Raw genomic sequence first — 20,719 nt, 5'->3', positions numbered from 1 at the left:
AGCCTGCTTCTCCCTCTGCCTGTGTCTCTGCCTCTGTGTGTGTGTCTTTCATGAACAAATAAAATCTTTTTAAAAAAATCTCTGAGCATAACAAAATGGTAACTAAAGTTTGGGTGGCATATTATCTACCAGTAGTAACTGGCGTTAGTCTATGAAAGTTCTATAATTTATTTAAACATTTTACTATCTCAGGTGTTTTTCTCACTTCTTTCCAGGGCTTTATTATAAACAATTCTATAGTGAGTAATACAATCTCTGTAAGCTCATATTTCCTTGAGAGTGGCTTTTCTGGGTTAAATGGAGCACACATTTAGATTTACATTCATGTTATCAAACTGCTCCATGCAGGGAGCCCGAAGGTGGCACTAAACTGCTGAGCCACCGGGACTGCGCCTTCTTTTTTCTGACAATTGTATATTCAGATATTATATTGTATATTCATATTCAAACCATTTATCCACTGGGATATTTATATTATTCTTTTATTAAAAGATTTATTGATTTTAGAGGGAGTAAGTGCATAGGGGGGAGGCAGAGAGGGAGAGAAGAGAGAATCTAAAGCAAACTCCCCACTGAGTATGAAGTGTCAGATCACAACCTGACCCACCAAGGTGCCCCTCGGGTTTTTATATTATTCTTAAGTATGTTTATGAACTCTTCAGATATTCTTTTTTTTAAGATTATATTTATTCATGAGAGAGAGAGAGAGAGAGAGACAGAAAGAGGCAGAGACACAGCCAGAGGGAGAAGCAGGCTCCATGCAGGGAGCCCGACATGGGACTCGATCCCGGGTCTCCAGGATCAGGCCCTAGGCTGAAGGTGGCACTAAACTGCGGAGCCACCCGGGCTGCCCCACTCTTCAGATATTCTAAATATTATTTGTTATATATGATGGTGAATACTAATTCTATCCAAGTCTTATTCTTTGTATTTTAACACTGTGAAGCCTCTGGTCCTACAAAGGTTTTTCGTTTTTATGTGTTTTTTGTTTTGCTTTGTTTTTTATTTTTATGGCTTCTGATTTTTTTTTTAAGATTTTACTTATTTATTCATGAGAGACACAGGGAGAGACGCAGAGGAAGAAGCAGGCTCCCTCTGGGGAGCCTGATGTGGGACTGGATCCCAGGACCCCAGGATCACAACCTGAGCCAAACGCAGACACTCAATCACTGAGCCACCCACATGCCCCTGAATTTTCTTATTCATTGAGACAACTATGTTAAATTATAGAAGATTCATTAATATATATGTTTAAATATTTCCAAAAACAAAGCCAAAGTCAAAATTTCATCATACCAATAAAAACATTCTTCTCAAAGATAACAGCTTTTGGACTTTATTTTACCAGGTGTTTTTTAATACACAGGATATATATGAACAAATAAAAATAGCTTTATTTTTTTAAATATAAATTAGACCACAATATGTAGATTTTCTGCAACTTGGTTTTTTAACTTGAACAAGGTATCATGGGGATATTTCTATGGCTCTATAAGAAGCTCTACCTCATTCTTTTTACTTCCTATATCATGTTCTATAGTAACTATTTCCAAATTGATAGACATTTAGGTTCTTCAAATATTTCACTAGTACAAACCATACTACAGTGAACATCCTCACAAGTGGGAAGTTCTCCAGGATACAGGTACACAGACTATTTTTCTTAAATGTATGACTTGTTGAATGCCTCTTCTTTGAGTATCAAAAGGAATAAACTACTTCTGCATGATTTACCACACTAATTACATTTGATGGCTTTTTCTTTGTTATGCATTTTCTTATGTTGTTTAAGGGCTGAACTCTGGGGAAAAGCCTTCCCACATACATTACATTCATAAGGCTTTTCTCCAGTATGGATCCTCTGATGTTCAACAAGGCCAGAGCTATGCCTGAAAGATTTCCCACATTTCTTACAGTGATAGGGCTTTTCTCCAGTATGAATTCTCTGATGTCCAATAAGGGTTGAGCTCTTTGTAAAGACTTTCCCACAATCATTACATTGATAGGGCTTATTTCCACTATGAGTTTTCTGATGTCCAGCAAAGGATGAGCTATACCTGAAAGATTTTCCACATTTATTGCAGTGATAGGGTTTCTCCCCTGTATGCATTCTTTGATGACTAACAAGAGTTGAGCTCTTCCTAAAGGTTTTTCCGCATTCATTACACTGATATGGTTTCTCACCAGTATGGATTTTTAGATGTTCCAACACAGTTGAGTTATCCCTAAAAGCTTTCCCACATTCATTACACTTAAAAGGCTTTGCTCCACTATGTATTCTCTCATGACGAGTAAGGGCTACATTCTGAGTAAAGGCTTTCCCACAATCATTACATTTGTAGGGTTTCTGACCAGTATGAATTCTCTGATGACGTAAAAGGATAGAGTTCTTTCCAAAAGCTTTTCCACATTCATTACATTTATGAGGTTTCTCTTTAGAATGAATTTTCTGATGATTAACAAATGTTGAGTGCTTCTTAAGGAATTTCCCACATTCAATACATCTATAAGGTTGCTTGCCTGTGTGAATTTTATGATGATTTAAAAGAGATGAGCTGCTCATAAAGGCTATTCCACATTCATTACATTTATGGGGTTTCTCACCAGTATGATTTCTCTGGTGGCTAATAAAAGAGGAATTATATTTGAAGACTTTCCCACATTCCTCACATTTATAATGTATCTTCTCTGTGGAACTTCTGCCCTCCCAGTCCAGGCCTCTTTCCATCATGACACTTTTTGTTTGCTCTCCCAGACCAAATCCTTCAGAAGTACATTGCTTTATGGTGGACATCTTTGTTTGAAACCAGTACTCGTGAACTGAAAAAAAAAAAAAAATTAATTCAAACATTTTCTATGTTGAAATACTAAAAGTGAGAACTGCACAGGATAAAAATAAGTTTCTATTCTACACAACTTAAGGATTGTGTAAAATTAATTCACCCCACTTTGATTCTTGCTAAGAAAAGATAGCGACACTAAAGATAAAAATAAGTAAGAGTCTAAAGAAATAGAAGGAATTATATAATACACTGTATTTAAAGAATGCAAGGAGCATCTAAGAAGTTGGCAAGTTAGGCAGGTAACACAGAAAACACACATCCCCCAAAATAAATGAGAATATGAAAATAAACACATATCTAGAGAGAAAACCACGTATCCCAAAGCAAGTCATGATTGCTAGTGCAGATTCTTACAGGGTGGTACATTTGAGAACATTTTAATGTATTCAAAAATTTATGATTAGCTTTTTCTGAGAATTATTTTTAAAAATTTTATTTATTTATTTGAGAAAGAGCACAAGGAGAGGGAGCATCAGGCAGAGGGAGAGGGAGAAGCAGGCTCCCCGCAGAGCAGGGACCCTGACGTGGGGCTCGATTCCAGCACCCTGGGATCATGACCTGAGCCGAAGGCAGATGCCTAACTAACTGAGCCACCTAGATGCCCCTCTCTGAGAATTTAACAGAGAACCAATATTTAATGTCTCAGAGAGACAAAATATTTAAGGAACCAAAACAGTTCTCAGGCCAAAAGATTTTACTGTAATCTACATTTTTTAAACATATCTTAAAAAGAACATACCAATCAAATGGCAATTTTTTTTTTACAAAGTACACACATGAGACCCAAGAGAAAATAGGTAAGATGATTCTGACAAGTAGATTCTGAAAAACTAATGGAGCCAAATCTGTGATAAAACAAACATTGCCCAATTCTTTTACTGAATGAATTTTTTCTTATATATACACATATACATATATTTATATCTTTTATTATTTATATTTATTAGCCTGGGGAGAGATTCCATATATCAGATACTAGAGCTAAGACTTATTTTTTTAGAACAATTCAAGTGAAGCTGGGTGAGAAACAGCCCAGATCTTTCAAATGGCCTTTGATGGGATATACATTTAGTGCATAATGGTTAAAATAGAGAAAATTTCAAGATACTGATTGTTAAGGTAGGTGGAGGCAAACTAGCCATATGAAGAGAAATGCAGGCATATGGACACTTGTACTATGACAAAGGTAGCTTACAGAGCAATAAGGAAAAGAAAACGACATTAGCACTTGTAAGATGTGGGAGGTGGTTAAACATGAACCCTACCTCTTGCCATACACAAAAATCAACTCTAAGAGGATGATAAATCTAATAATAGGGGCGCCTGGGTGGCTCAGTCAGTTGAGCACCTACCTGCCTTCAGCTCAGGTCATGATCCCAGGCTCCTGGGATCAAACCCCATGTCGAGCTCCCTGCTCAGCAGGAGAGTCTGTTTCTCCCTCTCCCTACCTTGCTCATGCTCTCTCTCACTTGCTCTCACTCTCAAATAAATAAAATATTTTTTTCAAAAATCTAAAAGTAAAAGACAAACAATAAAATGTCTAGAAGTTAACACAAAAGAATGTTTTTAGGAACTTGAGGAAAGGATTTATTAAAAAGGATACAAAAAGCACTGACAAGAAAGGGAAAAAGATTAACTAGCGATCATTAAAATTAAGAATTTCTATTCATCAAAAGACCACTAATAGTGAAAAGCAAAGCACAGAAAGAAGGGTGAGACTGCATATGTAACCAACAAAGTGTTCTCTGAACAGATATTTCATGAAAGATGATATATAATGTTCAATAAACATTTTTAAATGTCCTCAACCTCATTAGATATAAGGGATAAGTATATTAAAACCACAATGAGATACACAACACACCCAAAGAATGCCTAGCTTCAAAAGACTGGCATTACCAAACATTGCTAAATATGGAAAAATGAGTAGTCTCACACACTGATGGTAGAAATATAAATGGCACAAACTTTTGAAAAACCATTTGGCATTATGTACTAATATGTGCATTTCCCATAAAATAAAAATTCTACTCCTGGGTATATGCCCAAAAGAAATGTATCCACACAGGGGCACCTGAGTGGCTCAGTGGTTGAGCATCTGCCTTTCGCTCAGGGCGTGATCCCCATCCGGGGATTTTCAGTTCACACTCCAAACCTACTGAATAAAAAACCCTGAGGGAAGGGCCTTCTAATTGTACTTAAGTATGCATTCTGATGCATGCTAAAGTTTTAAGAATCACTGATCCACAGCAAAGACAATGAATTACAGTGGTCAAATAAACTTTAGTGTTAGATTGAGGGAGGGAGGGGAGGATGGCTAATTACTGGGAAGGATCAACATGGGATTTAGTAATATTGCCAGTGTTCTCTTCCTTGACCTGAGTGCTGGCTACATAGTATTCAATTTAAAAATACGAATTAAAGGATGCCTGGGTGGCTCAGTGGTTGAGTGTCTGCCTTCGGCCCAGGGCGTGATCCTGGAGTCTTGGGATCGAGTCCCACATTGGGCTCCCTGCATGGAGGCTGCTTCTCTCTCCGCCTATGTCTCTGCCTCTGCCTCTCTCTCTGTGTGTCTCTCATGAATAAATAAAGTCTTTTAAAAAAATACTAATTCCGACTGTGTATATATGTATTTTTTATCAATTTTTCTATATATGTATTACATTTTTTAAAGGCTTTAAGAAAGAAAAAGGCTAGCTTATGAGTCTCTTAATACTTTGATCAGAGAAATCAAAATACAAATTGTAAAATATCTAATAGTCATGAAAACCATATTAGAACTTCTTGTAATGAGACTGGGTGTTACACACAACTGATGAATTATTGAACACTATACCAGAAATTAAGTATGTACTATGTATGTTGGCTAACTGAATTTTAAAAATTTAAAAAAATTTTTTCTTAATTTTAAGAAAGATGATAGTTGAAAAAAGAAACTATTGAATACAGCCAAAACACTGCACAAAAGTTTAAAGCTTTGAATATTTATATTAAATGACCAAGAATGAAAATCAGTGAATTAAGTAAATAATTAAGAAGGTTAGAAAAAGTAAATAAACCTAAGAAAACAAAAGAAAAAAGAAATTAGATTAAAAAACAGAACATAATACATAAATACATCTAAGAACTTTTTTAAAAAGCAAAAGAGTTAATAAATTTTAAAAAGATAAATAAATAATGTAAGAAATCAGCACAAAGTAATCATAACTATAGAGGATATTACAAAAAGAATCATAGGGGTGCCTGCTGGCTCAGTTGGAATAACACACAAATCTTGATCTCAGGGTCATGAGTTTGAACCCTGCATGGCGTGTAGAGGTTATTTTAAAAAATAAATTAAGTAAACTTTTAAAAAATACATAAAAATCAAAAAGAATCATAAAGGCGATTTTGTTCAAAACTATACAGATAAATTTGAGAAATTGAATTACTGGTTATTTTTAGGAAATGGTAAATTATCAAAACCATTTATAATGGTTTTGAGAGGGAGCAAAAATCTATTTGGACAAGTTACTATGAAAGAGAGAATATTACCAAATAATTACTCCCCAGTGCCTCTCCCCTGCTCCCTGACATTAAAAATAAACAAGTAAAAACAAAACACGTGCCAAACTTTCAGGGAAAGAATTCAGGGAACCAGCTATCATGTGAATTAAACCATACCAGAGGATGAAAATAGGAAAGGTCTAAAAAATAATTTTAAGAGGTATCACAAAACTGAAATCAAAACCTAATGAAAATGGCCCTACAAAAAAGAAAAATGTAAATAAATTTTTATAAGTATCAGTACAAAAACTTACACAAAAGATTAGCAAACAGAATCATCTACTGGCATATTAAAAAAAATAATGTAATGATGTCATAACCAAGAGGGTTCTATTAAGAATGCAAAGTCATTAAGATAATTGAGGATAAAATTTACTATCCTAACAGATCAAAAGGGAAAAGAAAGATATCTCCATACAGGCTGGAAAAGCATTTGATAAAATCCAATACCCATGGTTACTTTTTAAAAAATAATTTCTTAATGAAATAAGTGAATTAAATACTTTCTTTACACAATTCTTACACAATAACACAAAATAATTAGGTGAGAAAAACACCCATGTTTAAAGATTTTGAAATAAATTATGACACAAAGAAAGAGACATACAGAAAATTCATGCAAAAGTATATATAGAAAAAAAATGAGAGCCAAGTGCAAAGAATTACAGAGAAGAGAAATTTAAAAAGACCACAAGAAAAGGGAAGTAAATGCTTCCTCATCATTAATATCCCAGCTAAACGGGAGAATCCTACACACAATGCCATTAAAGACACAAAAAGACAATCATATCCATCATTATCATTACTGTTGATAACCCAAAAAAAGTCAATATAAAACAATATAAAAGAAACTTTAGGGATCCCTGGGTGGCGCAGCGGTTTGGCGCCTGCCTTTGGCCCCGGGCATGATCCTGGAGACCCGGGATCGAATCCCACGTCGGGCTCCCGGATGCATGGAGCCTGCTTCTCCCTCTGCCTATGTCTCTGCCTCTCTCTCGCTCTCTCTGTGTGACTATCATAAATAAATAAAAAAAAAAAGAAAAGAAAAGAAAAGAAACTTTAGGGACACCTCGGTGGCTCAGTGGTTGAGCACCTGCCTTTGCCTTAGGTCATGATCCTAGGGTCCCAAGGATCGAGTCCTGCATCAGGCTCCCTTTAGAAAGCCTGTTTCTCCCTCTGCCTATCTCTGTCTCTCTCTGTGTCTCTCATGAATAAATAAATTCTTTAAAAAATAAAACAAGGGGATCCCTGGGTGGCTCGGCGGTTTGGTGTCTGCCTTTGGCCTGGGGCGCGATCCTGGGGTCCCGAGATCGAGTCCCGCGTCGGGCTCCCGGCATGGGCCTGCTTCTCCCTCCTCCTGTGTCTCTGCCTCTCTCTCTCTGTGTGTCTATCATAAGTAAAAAAAATAAATCTTTAAAAATAAATAAATAAAATAAATAAAAAATAAAACAAACTTTAAAAAAATACATGAAGTATACTCCTGATTAAAAAAAAATCCAAATTAAAATTACAATAAAAGTTTTTAACTATCAGATTGGCAATTATCAAAAAGTATAACACTGTTGACAACGTATGATCAGACTGGCATTCATACGTTGTCAACAGGAGTATAAATGTATGGATACTGGTATTATCCACTATTTTCAAAAATATATTTACCCTTTCACCTAAAATTCTTTTTCTAGAATTTATCCTATAGATATACTGGTACTTCAGAGAATTGATATGTGTATCAATAATCATTGCATCATTATTCATAGTTATTGTGTCCATTAATAGGGAACTAATTACATAAGTTACAGTACATCCATAAAATGGAACACTATATAGCCATTAAAAAGTAAAACAGCATACACACACAAAAAAAGTAAAACAGTACTCTAAATGATGTAGGTATTTGAAATGATTTCCAAGATATGACAAGAGCAAGATTTAGAATAGTGTACTACCATGTACTTAAAAAAAAAAAAAAAGGAATACATGTATATTCTTGCAAAGCATACATTATATCTGGAAATTTCCACAATAAATTTACACAAAGATGCCTCTAGAAAGAGGAACTGGTATGTGAAGAAGGGTACATACCATTTGAACCATCTGAATTTTGTACCATATGCACTTCTAAAAACTAATTGGATTTTTGAATATGCAAAAAAGGAGTAGGAAGTGTAAAACATGGAATGGTTGTAAATCTTTGAATAAAGATTAATTAGTCTTCCAAATGGAAGAAATGTCAAAGGAAACATTGTTAGCTTTTACTACGTCTAAATTCTAAACACCTTCTATCAAAAAATACCAAAATTAAAACAGAAAGAACAAAGAACAAGAAAGAATGATTTACTACTGTTACTCTATAAAGAATCTACATAGGGGCACCTGTTGGTTCAGTGGGTTAAGCGTCTGCCTTTGGCTCAGGTCATGATCTCAGGGACCTGGGATCAGCCAGGAGTCAGGCTCCCTGCTCAGCAGGGAGTCTGCTTGTCCCTCTCCCTCTGCCCTTCCCTTCTGCCCTTCTGCTTGTCCCTCTCCCTCTACCCTTCCCTACTCATGCTTTCTCTCTCTCTTTCAAATGAATAAATAGAATCTTAAAAAAAAAAAAAAAAAAAAAAGAATCTACACAAAAATTTAGGGGAAAAAAGTTAAACATAGTAAGAACAAAAAGAATTACTGAAAAGTATTAAAAGCAAAATAAAACCAAAAACCTAGTTTAAACAAATTATGTATTATTGGTATCTTCCATGAAATACAGTTATAAAAGTTTCTCTGAGGATGATATAAGCAAAATAACAGTTTTTTAAGAAAGGAATACTGGGGGGAAAAAAAGAAAGGAATACTGGTAGGATAAATATTTTAGGTGAGAAAAACACCCATGTTTAAAGATTTTGAAATAAACTATGACACAAAGAAAGAGACATACAGAAAATTCATGCAAAAGTATATATAGAAAAAAATGAGAGCCAAGTGCAAAGAATTACAGAGAAGAGAAATTTAAAAAGACCACAAGAAAAGGGAAGTAAATGCTTCCTCATCAGTTTGTTAGCCAAAAATAGTAATTATCTGATAGTCAGGAAACTATGCTTACCCTTGGAATCTGCCACTGTTACAATATGATTAGAGATAATGGATATTAAAGCTAGAAAGGGATATGTAGTCATTTATTTTTTTAAAGATTTTATTTATTAAAAAAAAAATAATTCATTTATTTATTCATGTGAGACCCAGAGAGAGAGGCAGAAACATACGCAGAGGGAGAAGTGGGCTCCATGCAGGGAGCCTGATGCAGGACTTGATTCTAGGACTCCAGGATCACACCCTGAGCCAAAGGCAGATGCTCAACCATTGAGCCACCCAGACATTCCTATGTAGTCATCTATTAAGCTAACGAGGAGAGAATTTGAAAGGAATCGAGAATGGATAGAAATAAAGTATATAGCCTGACAAGTGCCTGAAAACAGGAAGGGGCAAAAGCACACAAGGAGACTGAGGATTTTCAGAGTGAGATGTCATGGGCCTAAGGCCCTCAAGAAGGGAGCAGCTCTCCATAGGAATGAAGAGAAAAACTGTAAGTCATTTGGCAAAACAATGACATTAAAAAGAGGAAACTGGTATCAAGTGCCCCAGCCCTGCTTGCCCAGACATGGGCTCTCTAAGATGAGCCTTCTGACCAAGAATCCCTCAACATTCACTGTGCTCAGCTGCTGCTTGAAATGGTTCCCACCTCACTCACCTGAATAATTATCTGATGGGATCTGTTGTACTTCCATCCATGGCTCTGCCCCTTGCTCCAACTGGGTGATTAGTTTGGGTTTGGAAGAGAGAAATCCTATTGTAGATAAAGAAAAAGAAATGTGATTATGCTGGTGAACACAAGAGTTATCCCAAACCTCAGGGAGATCTCCACGTCAGGGAGGCCTAGAGAGTGGTATCAGGATGTCCAAATCATGTAGTTACAGATATATACAGGGAAAATTTAGAGAACTGGGCTAGACTGCACACAAAGCAGCCATCCTAAACTCTGTAAGGCTCTGACTTTCTGAGGGACAGAATGAGCAGTAACTCCAGCCTCTAAGCCTACACTAAAAACAAACAAAATCTCCCATTTACAATTTTCAAATACCCCATATATCCTGTGAAAACCCACAGTTGCCCCGGAAATCAATCTTGAGTTAAAAAGACATCCTTACCCACAGAAAGCAGATTCCCATAGTTTTCCAGCATCACATCTTTGTACAGGGCCCGCTGAGTGGCATCCAAGTATTTCCACTCAAACTGGGTAAAGGCCACAGCCACATCCCCAAATGTCAGTGATCCCTGCAAAATCAAATCCAATTCTGCTCATCCGGAAACTGTTTACACCCTTGACCCTGAAGTAAGGAACCAAGAAGTCCTCACTGGAAAAGGAAAGCAACATATTCAAGGCCAGCTTCTGATATTTCAGATGGTTTATGCAGAGGGAAGTGGAACACAATTAATGAAAGGCTCAAGGAATAAAATATACAACATGCTAAGAAAGCAGACTTGCCACACAGGAACAAAACATTAAAAGAAGCTAGAAAATGAAGCTAGGAATAAGGGGACCTCGTGGCCCCTCATTTCAACCACACTGCCCTCCTTATGCTCTTCCAACACACCAATCATGCTCCCTCCTCTGAGCCTGGCATTTGCTCATCTCTCACTTTGTAGGTCTTTGCATAAATGTTACCTCATCAGAAAGTTCTTTTTTCTCTTCTCCCATTCTCTACCACTCTCTATCTCATGACCCACTTCACTTTTTTTTTTTTTTTTTAGGATTGTATTTATTTATTCATGAGAGACAGAGAGACTCAGAGACACAGGCAGAGGGAGAAGCAGGTTCCATGCAGGGAGCCCAATGTGGAACTTGATCCCAGATCTCAGGATCATGACCTGAGCCAGAGGTAGACGCTCAACCGCTAAGCCACCTAGGAGTCCCCCACTTCACTTTCTTCACAGGATTTCTCATTACCTGGCAGAATCAGATCTATTGTCAGTATTATCTATAATGTGAGCTCCAAGAGGTTAGGGACCACCTGTGTCATTGCTGTCTCACCAGCCTAAAATTATGCCTGGCGCATTTTGGAAGTGTTCAAGGATCTGTCATTCAACAAATAAAATGAAACTCCAAGACATGCAAAGTAACATTAGCTTTATCCTAGAATTTACTGGGAAACAATACATATTTGTCAATTTCCTTTCATAGCAATAGCAACTTAATATGTACCAGGCACAGTGCTAAGCCCCATTATATATAACATTTATCTGAACTTTCACCAGGACTATCCATAAGGTAAACCTATTTTATAGCTAAAGATACTCAGGCTCAGAGAGTTCAAAAACTTGTTCAAAGTCACTGAGCTGCTTGACTACAGTATGAAAAGAAGCTATAAAAAATGGTAATGAGACTAGAGCAATTTTGAAGACATGGCTATGACATATCAAAAGGAAGAAAATGGATAAAACTAAAAAATACATATGCAGAAGTGTTTCAAATGAAATAACTTGTGTGATAGGAATATGGGTAATCTTTAATTTTTTAAACTTTCTGTTACTCTTAATTTTTATAATACTCAAATACATATTACTCCTGTTAACTTCTCAAAATCCTTCAAAACCCAGTTTTCTGCAGGATAAAGGCAAACTCTAGCTTGGCATTCTAAACTCTGAATGTTTCCCAATTTCTCTGGGCCCAGTTTGTTCCTGTTTCAGATGTAATAGCTTCACTCATGTTGTAGCCTTCACCTAGTCACTCCATCCTCTGCAATTATGCAAGCTTCATTTAATCTTTGGGAAGAACTAAGAGGATTACCACCACTACTACCACCCTCCCCTCACCCTGAACATCAAGAGCACTATTATCACTGTGCCGTGTGTTATCACTCAGACACTAGGGCCTCTCCTTATATGATAAATGAGCCTGTTTCTCATCTTCTTTGAGTTGGCGGCCCCTTTGAGGTGAGCGCTATACTTTACCTACAAAGTATTCTTCAGTTTCTAGCACTCTATAAATCATGGGTAGCAAAAGTCTATTCAGTGAACAACTGTAATGGGTAGAGAGGACTTGGGGCACCTGGGTGGTTTAAGCTGGTTAAGCGTCTGCCTTTGGCTCAGGTCATGGTTCCAGGACCCTGGGATTGAGCCCCACATAGGACTCCCTGCTCAGTGGGTTCCGGGAGCTTGCATCTCCCTCTTCTCCACACTTGTGCGATTTCAGTCACTATCTCTGTTTCTTTCTCTCAAATAAATAAAATCTTTAAAAACAAAAAATGTGGGGACACCTGGGTGGCTCAGTGGTTGAGCCTTTGGCCCAGGTCCTAATGTCCTGGTCCTGGGTATGCCTGCTTCTCCCTCTGCCTATGTCTGCCTCTCTCTGTGTCTCTCATGAATAAATAAATAAAAGCCTTAAAAAACAAAAATAAAAACCAAAAAAAAAAAAAAAATGGGCAAAGACGACACGAAGGGACAACAGTGGGGAGAGATGTCCTTTCTCTGTAAAGCTGCATAATCCAGGACTGGCTCAGGCAACCTAACTTGGTCCAAACACAGGGCAGAGTATCTTCCAGGCAAGAAGTATAAACCCAACTTCACTTTGAAACGGTGGCAATTTCTCGGGGAAAGTTGAAATCAAACTTGCCTGGATCTGGGCTCTTGGTAGTCTTGGGGCCATCTGTCTCCTGAACTGTTCTCCCAGGCAAGGGCAAAGAATCCTGAATAAGCCAATCTGGGAAAGAAGAAAGGAAATATGAGGAAGTCCCTCCATGTCCTAGACTAGCTAGAACTTGCTCTCTGCAGGCTGGACACGAGCAGTCCTCCACCCTCCCTGCTCCCCACGACGAGGGCGGACACAGGAAGGTGGTTCAGGCCAGGGCCCTGGGTCTGCAGTCTGGCCCCGCAGGAGGCTCCAGGCCCAGCTGTCAGTCGGTCAGTCTGGCACCCTCGCCAACAAGGCGGAAAGTCTCGTCAGTGACTCCATCTCCGGGCCTCAGTGGAAGCCTTTAAACTTTGTCAGGCGCCAGACTCGGGCGGCCCCTCGCTGGGGCACGGCTCCTCGGGGTGGGGCCCCAGCCACATCTGCGGTCCCCTCCGGAACCTCCTGAATCCCGGGGAACACAGGGGCGCACCAGGTCTCAGAGCCCCAGCTCGGTGGCGGCAACTTCAGAACCGAGCTGGGCGGGCAGCGCGGGGAGGCTGCGCGCGCCGAAGAACTGCGACCACCCGAGGTACTGGCCGCCGACACCCACGAGCTCGCAGGAGCCTCGCTTTACTCACACGGAGGCCCCCAGGGCCGGAAACGGAAGCGGCTGCCGGCGCCTCTGGGAAATGTAGTCTCGGGAGCTGGCCAGGCGGTCTCAGGGTCTCCGGGTCTCCATCCTACGCTTATCACTCGTGGCCGGCGGGGGGGAGCTTTGAAAAGTAATTGGGCCTTGGTCACAGCTCCAGAGATTCTGGATTAATGCTCTGGGTGTAGTCCTGGCATCGGGATTTTTTTTGAAGCTCCCAGGTGATTCTAGTGTGCAGCCAAGATTGGCGGCATCCAACGCTAGAAACATGCAAATCTGTGAGATATGGTTTATGTTTCTTTGGGGCAGCTGTTTATGATTGATTTGTTCACTTGTTTCCAAGTTATCTCATTTTTATTTTAAGCAAAGAAAATGCATATTAGAAAAGTAGAGCACCCAAGGTGCCTGGGTGGCTGTCAGGTTAAGTGTGTGCCTTCCACTCAGGTCCTGATCCCAGGGCCCTGGCATGGAGCACGCATCTGGTGTCTTGCTCAGTGGGGAGCCTGCTTTGCCGTCTCCCTCTGCCTGCCATTCCCCCCCTGCTTGCGCTGTCAAATAAATAAATAAAATCGTTAAAAAAAAAAAAAAGCACCCAAAACACTAGATTTTCTGTTTGTTGACATAGAAGATGCAATAAGATTAAATCCATTTTTGAAAAATGTGTAAATATCTCGAAAAAAATTCCTACTTATAAGCTCCAGGAATTGGACAACTCAGGAAGGAAAATGTATCTCTTTTGTGCAATTAGGACTTTTTATTTAAAAGACTATCCCTCAGAAGGGGACACTTATTCACCACATTAACAGTGATTAACCAGTGCCCTTCTAAATGCCACTGACTATTCTAGATGGTAAGGCTAGAGCACTTGACAAGGACTCCCTCCTTAACCAAACTTTGGCCAGGATCCTCTGAATCCTCTTCTAGAAGGCCTTGTCTTTTCTTTAGTGAGCCCAATTTTAGCAAAGAATCCTACTAAGCCAGTTCAAGAATTCCCCAACCCGGGATCCCTGGGTGGCACAGCGGTTTGGCGCCTGCCTTTGGCCCAGGGCGTGATCCTGGAGACCCCAGATCGAATCCCACATCGGGCTCCCGGTGCATGGAGCCTGCTTCTCCCTCTGCCTGTGTCTCTGCCTCTCTCTCTCTCTCTGTGACTATCATAAATAAATTAATTAATTAAAAATTAAAAAAAAAAGAATTCCCCAACCCTTGGAATCCAATCAAGCTCTTCTTTCCCCACCCTTGATATTACACTCTCCCTCCCCCCACCTTGATATCTAACCAATTTCTTCATAGTCATTTTCCATTTACTCCCTCACCCTATCAGCTGGCTATAAATCCCCACTTGTCCCTGTTGTATTGGGAGTTAAGTCCAAGTTCTCTCCATATTGCAATGCAATAAAGTCTTGAATAAAGTCTTCTTTGCAAGTTTCAAAAGGTGTCATATTATTTCTCTTTAAGGCAGTGAACAAAACAAATAATGTCCCTCCCCTCAAAGATCTTACATTCAAATGGACATCTGAAAAAGAGAGATTCAACAAAATCAGGATAAAAAGGAGAGAAAAGGATTCTTATTTAATATAGAGCTTTAAAAATGTCCACAATAGGGACGCCTGGGTGGCTCAGCAATTGAGCGTCCACCTTCAGCCCAGGGCGTGGAGTCCCGGGATCAAAAGTCCCACATCAGGCTCTCTGCAGGGAGCCTGCTTCTCCCTCTGCCTGTGTCTCTGCCGCTGTGTGTGTGTGTGTGTGTGTGTGTGTGTGTGTGACATGAATAAATAAATAAAATCTTTAAAAAAAAATATCCACAATAGCCAAACTGTGGTAGGAGCCAAGATCTCCTTTGATAGATGAATGGATATAGAAGATGTGGTATACACACACACACACACACACACACACACACACTGGAATATTACTCAGCCATGAGAAAGGATGAATACCTACTATTTACATCAACCAGGATGGAACTGGAGGGTATTATTTTGAGTGAATAAGTCAATTGGAGAAAGACGATTATCATATGGTTTCACTCATATGTGGACTATAAGAAATAGTGAAAGGGACCATAAGCGAAGGTGGGGAACTGAGGAGGGAAAAATTAGAGAGGAAAACAAATCATGAGACTCCTGACTCTGAGAAACAAACAAAGGGTTACAGAAGTGGAGGTGGATGGAAGGATAGGGTAACTGGGTGATGGGCATTAAGAAGAGCACATGATGTGATGAGCACTGGGTATTATACTATATGTTGGCAAATTAAATTTAAATTAAAAAAATAGAGCTGTAAGGACTGGCCCCTTTGTTAAGAGATCATTTGTGCAGAAGTCAGAAGGAAGTGAAGTAACAAGGAGTATATCTGTGGGAAGTTAGTTTCTGGCAGGTAAAATACCAGATACAAAGCAACTACAGAGTGTGCTTCATTTATTTGAGGAACAGCAAAAGGTCAATGTAGTTAAAACACTAAAGACAGGTAAAGGCTAGATCATGTTTGTGATGTAATTTTACATGTCAGCTTGATTGGGCTAAGGGATGCCCAGACAACTGGTAAAACATTAATTCTGGGTATGTCTGTGAGAGTGTTTCCAGAAAAGAAAGATTAGCATTTGAATCAATAGACTGAGTAAAGAAGATCTACCTTTACCAACATGGGCAGACATAATCCAATCCACTGAAAGCTCAGTTGAACAAAAAAGTGGAGGGAGTATGAATTCTCTTTCTTCTTGAGCTGAGACATCCAATTTCTCTTGTCCTCAGACATCTAAGCTTCTGGTTCATAGGCCTTCAGACTTTAGGACTTCCTCCAGCATATCACTCCTCCCTTCTCAGGCTTTCAGCCATTGGCTCCCATGGCTCTCGGGCCTTCACATGTAGAACTGAATTATACTGCCAGCCTTACCAGTTCTCCAGCTTGCAGATGGCAGATCATGGGACTTCTCAGCCTCTATAACCAAATGAGCCAACTAATTAATTAATTAATTACACATATCCTATCATTGTTTCTCTGGATGACCTAATACAATATTGGTCCATTTAGTACAAGGAAGAACATTGGCTCTTACTTTGAATAAGATAAGAAGCCATCAGAATGTGGGGAATTGGAATCCTCATGCATTGTTGGTAGGCTCATAAAATGGTGTGGTCACTCTGGAAAACAGTTTGGTAGCTCCTCAAAACTTTAAACATGGAGCTACTATATCACTCAGTGATACCATTCCTAGATGCCTACCAAAGAGAAATGAAAATATACATCTACACAAAAACTTGTACACAAGTGTTCATAGCAGTGTTATTCATAAGAGCCAAAAGTGGGAAAGGCACAAATGTCCATCAACTGTCCATTTTATCCACTGCACTACAGCAAGGGTCTACTGCAATGGATAAAAAAAGTATAGTATATCCAAATAGTGGAATATCTGGCAATAAAAGGAATGATGTATTGATATATGCTACATAATTGATAAACTTTGAAGCAATACTAAGTAAAAAAAGATAGTTATAAAATACAATATAATTCCATTTATACAAAATGTCCAAAAAAAGACACTTCTCAGAAACAGAACATGTATTAAACATATTAAAATATATCCTGCCAGTAAATGGAGGGAAGAAGGAATGTGGAGTGACTGTTAATAGGTATGAAGTGATGGCGGATGATAAAATGTTCAAGACAGAAATTACATTTGTTTCCTAGGGCTATCATAACAAAGTACCACAAACGTAAGAAATAGAAGTTAATTTTCTCTGTCTGGAGGCTAGAAGTTCATTATCAAGAGAGGCTGGTTCCTTCTGAGACTTTGGGTAGAATCCTTCCTAGACTCTCCCTAGCTTCCTTTGGTTGCTGTCAATCCAATTTCTTGGCTTGAATTCTCCTGTGTATCTGTCTTCATATGGTATTTCCTCTTAGAACAGCTAGATTTATTGGATTAGAGCCCACCCTAATGACCTCATCTTAACTTGATTATATCTACAATCCCATTTCCAAAAAAGGTTACATTCTGGAGTTACTGGGCATCAGGCCTCAAGTATGAAGGGGGAGGGGGAGGACACAATTCAACCCACAACATTTAGTTTTGTGTTTTATGTTTTGTTTCTTAATGTTTTACCTTTAATACTCTCTAATTTATTCTTAATAAAATTCACATAAGAGAAAGGATCTAAATTTGTCTCAAATGATTGGATAATCTTTCCAGCGCCATTCATTGAAAGGTCTATTCTTTCTTCCAGTAAATGAAATGCCATCATTATCTTATGCCACACTATACTGTCTCTCGAACAAAAGTTTGAGAGATTTCTTAACCCGTGCTGCTTTTCAGAAGCACAGGGCTCAGCACACAATGTTACATTGCACATCTAGTTTTAGGTGTACAATATAGTGATTCAACAAGTCTATACATTATGCTGTGCTCACAAGTGTAGCTACCATCTTTCACCATACAACTATTATAATACCATTGACTATATTCTGTGTTGTATTCTGTGTTGTACCTTTTATCCTCATGACTTATTGACAAAACATTGTTGACCGAAAAAAAAATTAGTTTCTAAAACAGCCTGTGTAGTATAATCCCATGTAGTATCTCACATAGTAATGAGATAATGCCAGAAACATGCTCAGCAAGGGTCTACTACAAGATATGACTCAATCTTATGCCAAGTCCCATGCTAAACTTTCTACTTGAATTATCTCATTTAATACTTAAAGCAACTACAATTACTATTCTCACTAGCAAAAAGTTTTTGTTACAGAAATTTCAAAATATGCACAACACAGAATAATATAACTAGTCTCCATGCATCCATAACCCAGGTTCACAAACATCAAGAGCATGCCAGTTTTATCTATCACCCTTCCTCTCTTACTGACCTATTTAATCTACAAATAATCAGGTACATATCTTACCTATGGGCACCTTATTTTTTTACATTATACCATTGTCACACTTAAAAAAATAATTCAAGAGACTGATATGCAAATTGACAATGGCAAGACCACATATAAAAATGGCCTGTAGGAACTATCCCAGGAAACCAACCTACAATCTACAATAACTAGTCCAGAAGTCAACCTGCTTGCAGACTGACTTATAAGAAATCAGAACGTCACCTCTAGCAATTAGCCCAGGCAGCCAGACTATCAATCACCCCCAAACAGGCCTTGATTAATAACTGTCAGTTACCCAAATTTGTCCCCACTTCCAGCTTAGGATTAATCAGAGAAAGCCAAATATACTCCAATCATATAGGATGCCCTCTTCTATGTAGCTATCCCTTTTCCCCTTGCCAACAGCCTGCAATCGGGGCATAAATGAAGCCTTCCCTTTTTTCCACTTTAAAACTTTACCACTCCACTGCCCTTTGAGTCTCTGCCAAAATGCAAGTGAACGAGTAAGTGCAGGAATAATGCTTAGGTGCATCTGGTAATGTGTATAATATAACTATGAGTTTTCATAGCCCTGGGGCTGTCTACCTGCCCCCCCCCCCCCCCCCCCCCCCAGAAGGCAGCACCAAGAGCTCTTCATTATTGCGCAGGACTAACTTCCTTCCTCTCACCTCACTGCTTGCCTGGGGGCACTCGACCAATTGTCTTCTTTTCTCTGGGCCTCAATTCCCAGTCTGAAGAGTGAAGAGGACTGGATGAGACCCCTTATTACCCTCTTCATTTCTATGGTTATACAGCATTGGAGCACATCCTGGGGACAGTTTGGGAAACAGAGCAGGAGACATTCTTAGACTGTTCAGGGCTCTGGACAGAGAAAGTTCCGTGCTCCCCTGCTCCAACCAGAAGCCAAGCTGGCCAAGGAAAGGGCTCACATCCACAATGGAGCCCTGACCTCCCTTTTCTAGCTCCAACAGTGATTTCTCCAGCTTTCCTAGGAGTCCGCTGTGACCAGACCTGCATTTGCACCACCCTAGATGGCCTGGCATTTCTATATTGGCTTGATCCCCCAGCAGGCTGGACTGGGAGGCAGAGTCCAAGGGGTCCCACAGAAGTTCCTTTCTTCATCTCTCTTCTGGCCTGTTTCATCTGAGATCCCTTGAAAACATGAGATGACAGACAAATGCTCTATAGTGAAAGTGCTTCCAATTCCAAGGTGCTGAATTTCAATCCTGGCTCTGCCATTTACCAATAGCAGGAGCTTGTGCAAGTCATGGCCCCCTTTCTCTCTCATTCTCTGTGCCTTCAGCTTAAGACAAGTGAGGAGTAACCCCTATTTTGCAGTGCTATTAACAGGCAAGGATGAACATTGGGCCGTGAGCCCAGTGCAGAGCATCCAGGAGGAAATCAGTAAATGGAAGTTGTGTGTCTCCCAAGAGCTCTCCAGCCAAGACACCAAGACTGAGATGCTCCCTGGCCAGTGCTCCTCCAGGTCCCAAGACCCCACAGGCAGAAGATGCAGACCCCAAACGAAGACTTCTCAAACTTCCTCCCAGTGCACCTGGCCCTGGCAACATAAAGAACATCCTGGAAACGGGGGCTTAGCAGGGCCTCAATGGCCTCGGGAAACATACCATTACTGCCCTTCTCTGGATCAGGGTTGAATCAGCTAAGGAGAGATGCCAAAAGGGTACTGGATAGGGGTAGGGCGGACTAAAATAAGACAGAAAAATAAAGCACGGTTAGATCATCCACATGGCAGATCAATTGCCTTGGAAAACAGATACAAACATTCCCATAAGCCTCAGTCCCACTATTTAGGCAAAAAGTTCCTTACGATATTGTGAGTCCCCAAACAGGACTCCAGAAGGAATACTACTAACAAGTCTACATTCATAAATGTGACCACTTGGAAGCAATGAACCTAATCCCTGAAATCCAGAAACTACCCCACCCCCCAAAAATAGATAATCTGAATGGTCATATTAACTATTAAAGAAACTGAACTTGTGGGATCCCTGGGTGGCGCAGCGGTTTGGCGCCTGCCTTTGGCCCAGGCGCGATCCTGGAGACCCGGGATCGAATCCCACATCAGGTGGTATGTATGTATGGTGTATGGAGCCTGCTTCTCCCTCTGCCTATGTCTCTGCGCCTCTCTCT

General features: G+C 39.6%; 2 protein-coding genes and 1 long non-coding RNA gene across 3 annotated transcripts in view; 1 reads left to right on the top strand and 2 right to left on the bottom strand.

The window, feature by feature from the left end:
• The window catches only part of LOC144301449 (uncharacterized), a 56,937-nt gene that overhangs the window by 15,738 nt on the left and 20,480 nt on the right, over positions 1-20,719 (top strand). The gene's annotated exons all lie outside the window — the stretch shown is intronic.
• ZNF485 (zinc finger protein 485) lies at positions 1,321-13,667 on the bottom strand. The gene is made up of 4 exons (XM_077878518.1): positions 13,039-13,667; positions 10,574-10,700; positions 10,117-10,212; positions 1,321-2,820 (listed from the first exon to the last, which is right to left on the bottom strand). The coding sequence occupies exons 1-4, from the start codon at positions 13,162-13,164 to the stop codon at positions 1,739-1,741; spliced, it is 1,431 nt and encodes a 476-aa protein (XP_077734644.1). The 5' UTR covers positions 13,165-13,667; the 3' UTR covers positions 1,321-1,738.
• The window catches only part of LOC144301451 (uncharacterized), a 60,057-nt gene continuing 55,425 nt past the window's right edge, over positions 16,088-20,719 (bottom strand). The window contains exon 6 of the long non-coding RNA XR_013368278.1: positions 16,088-16,624. This is a non-coding gene — a long non-coding RNA (uncharacterized LOC144301451). The remainder of the gene's footprint in view (positions 16,625-20,719) is intronic.

This window comes from Canis aureus, chromosome 29 (assembly GCF_053574225.1).
Source record: "Canis aureus isolate CA01 chromosome 29, VMU_Caureus_v.1.0, whole genome shotgun sequence".
Classification (NCBI taxonomy): domain Eukaryota; kingdom Metazoa; phylum Chordata; class Mammalia; order Carnivora; family Canidae; genus Canis; species Canis aureus.
The sequence above is the reverse complement of the archived record's forward strand: the minus strand, read 5'-3'. Positions and strand labels throughout refer to the sequence as shown.

What these genes read in the sequence shown, in the direction of transcription:
- ZNF485 (XM_077878518.1), bottom strand. Translation starts at nt 13,164, where the DNA reads ATGGAGGGACTTCCTCATATTTCCTTTCTTCTTTCCCAGATTGGCTTA. An exon ending in TACCAAGAGCCCAGATCCAG is followed by an intron (nt 10,701 to 13,038) that starts GCAAGTTTGATT and finishes TTGATTTTGCAG; the next exon opens with GGATCACTGACATTTGGGGA. An exon ending in TGGGAATCTGCTTTCTGTGG is followed by an intron (nt 10,213 to 10,573) that starts GTAAGGATGTCT and finishes TATCTACAATAG; the next exon opens with GATTTCTCTCTTCCAAACCC.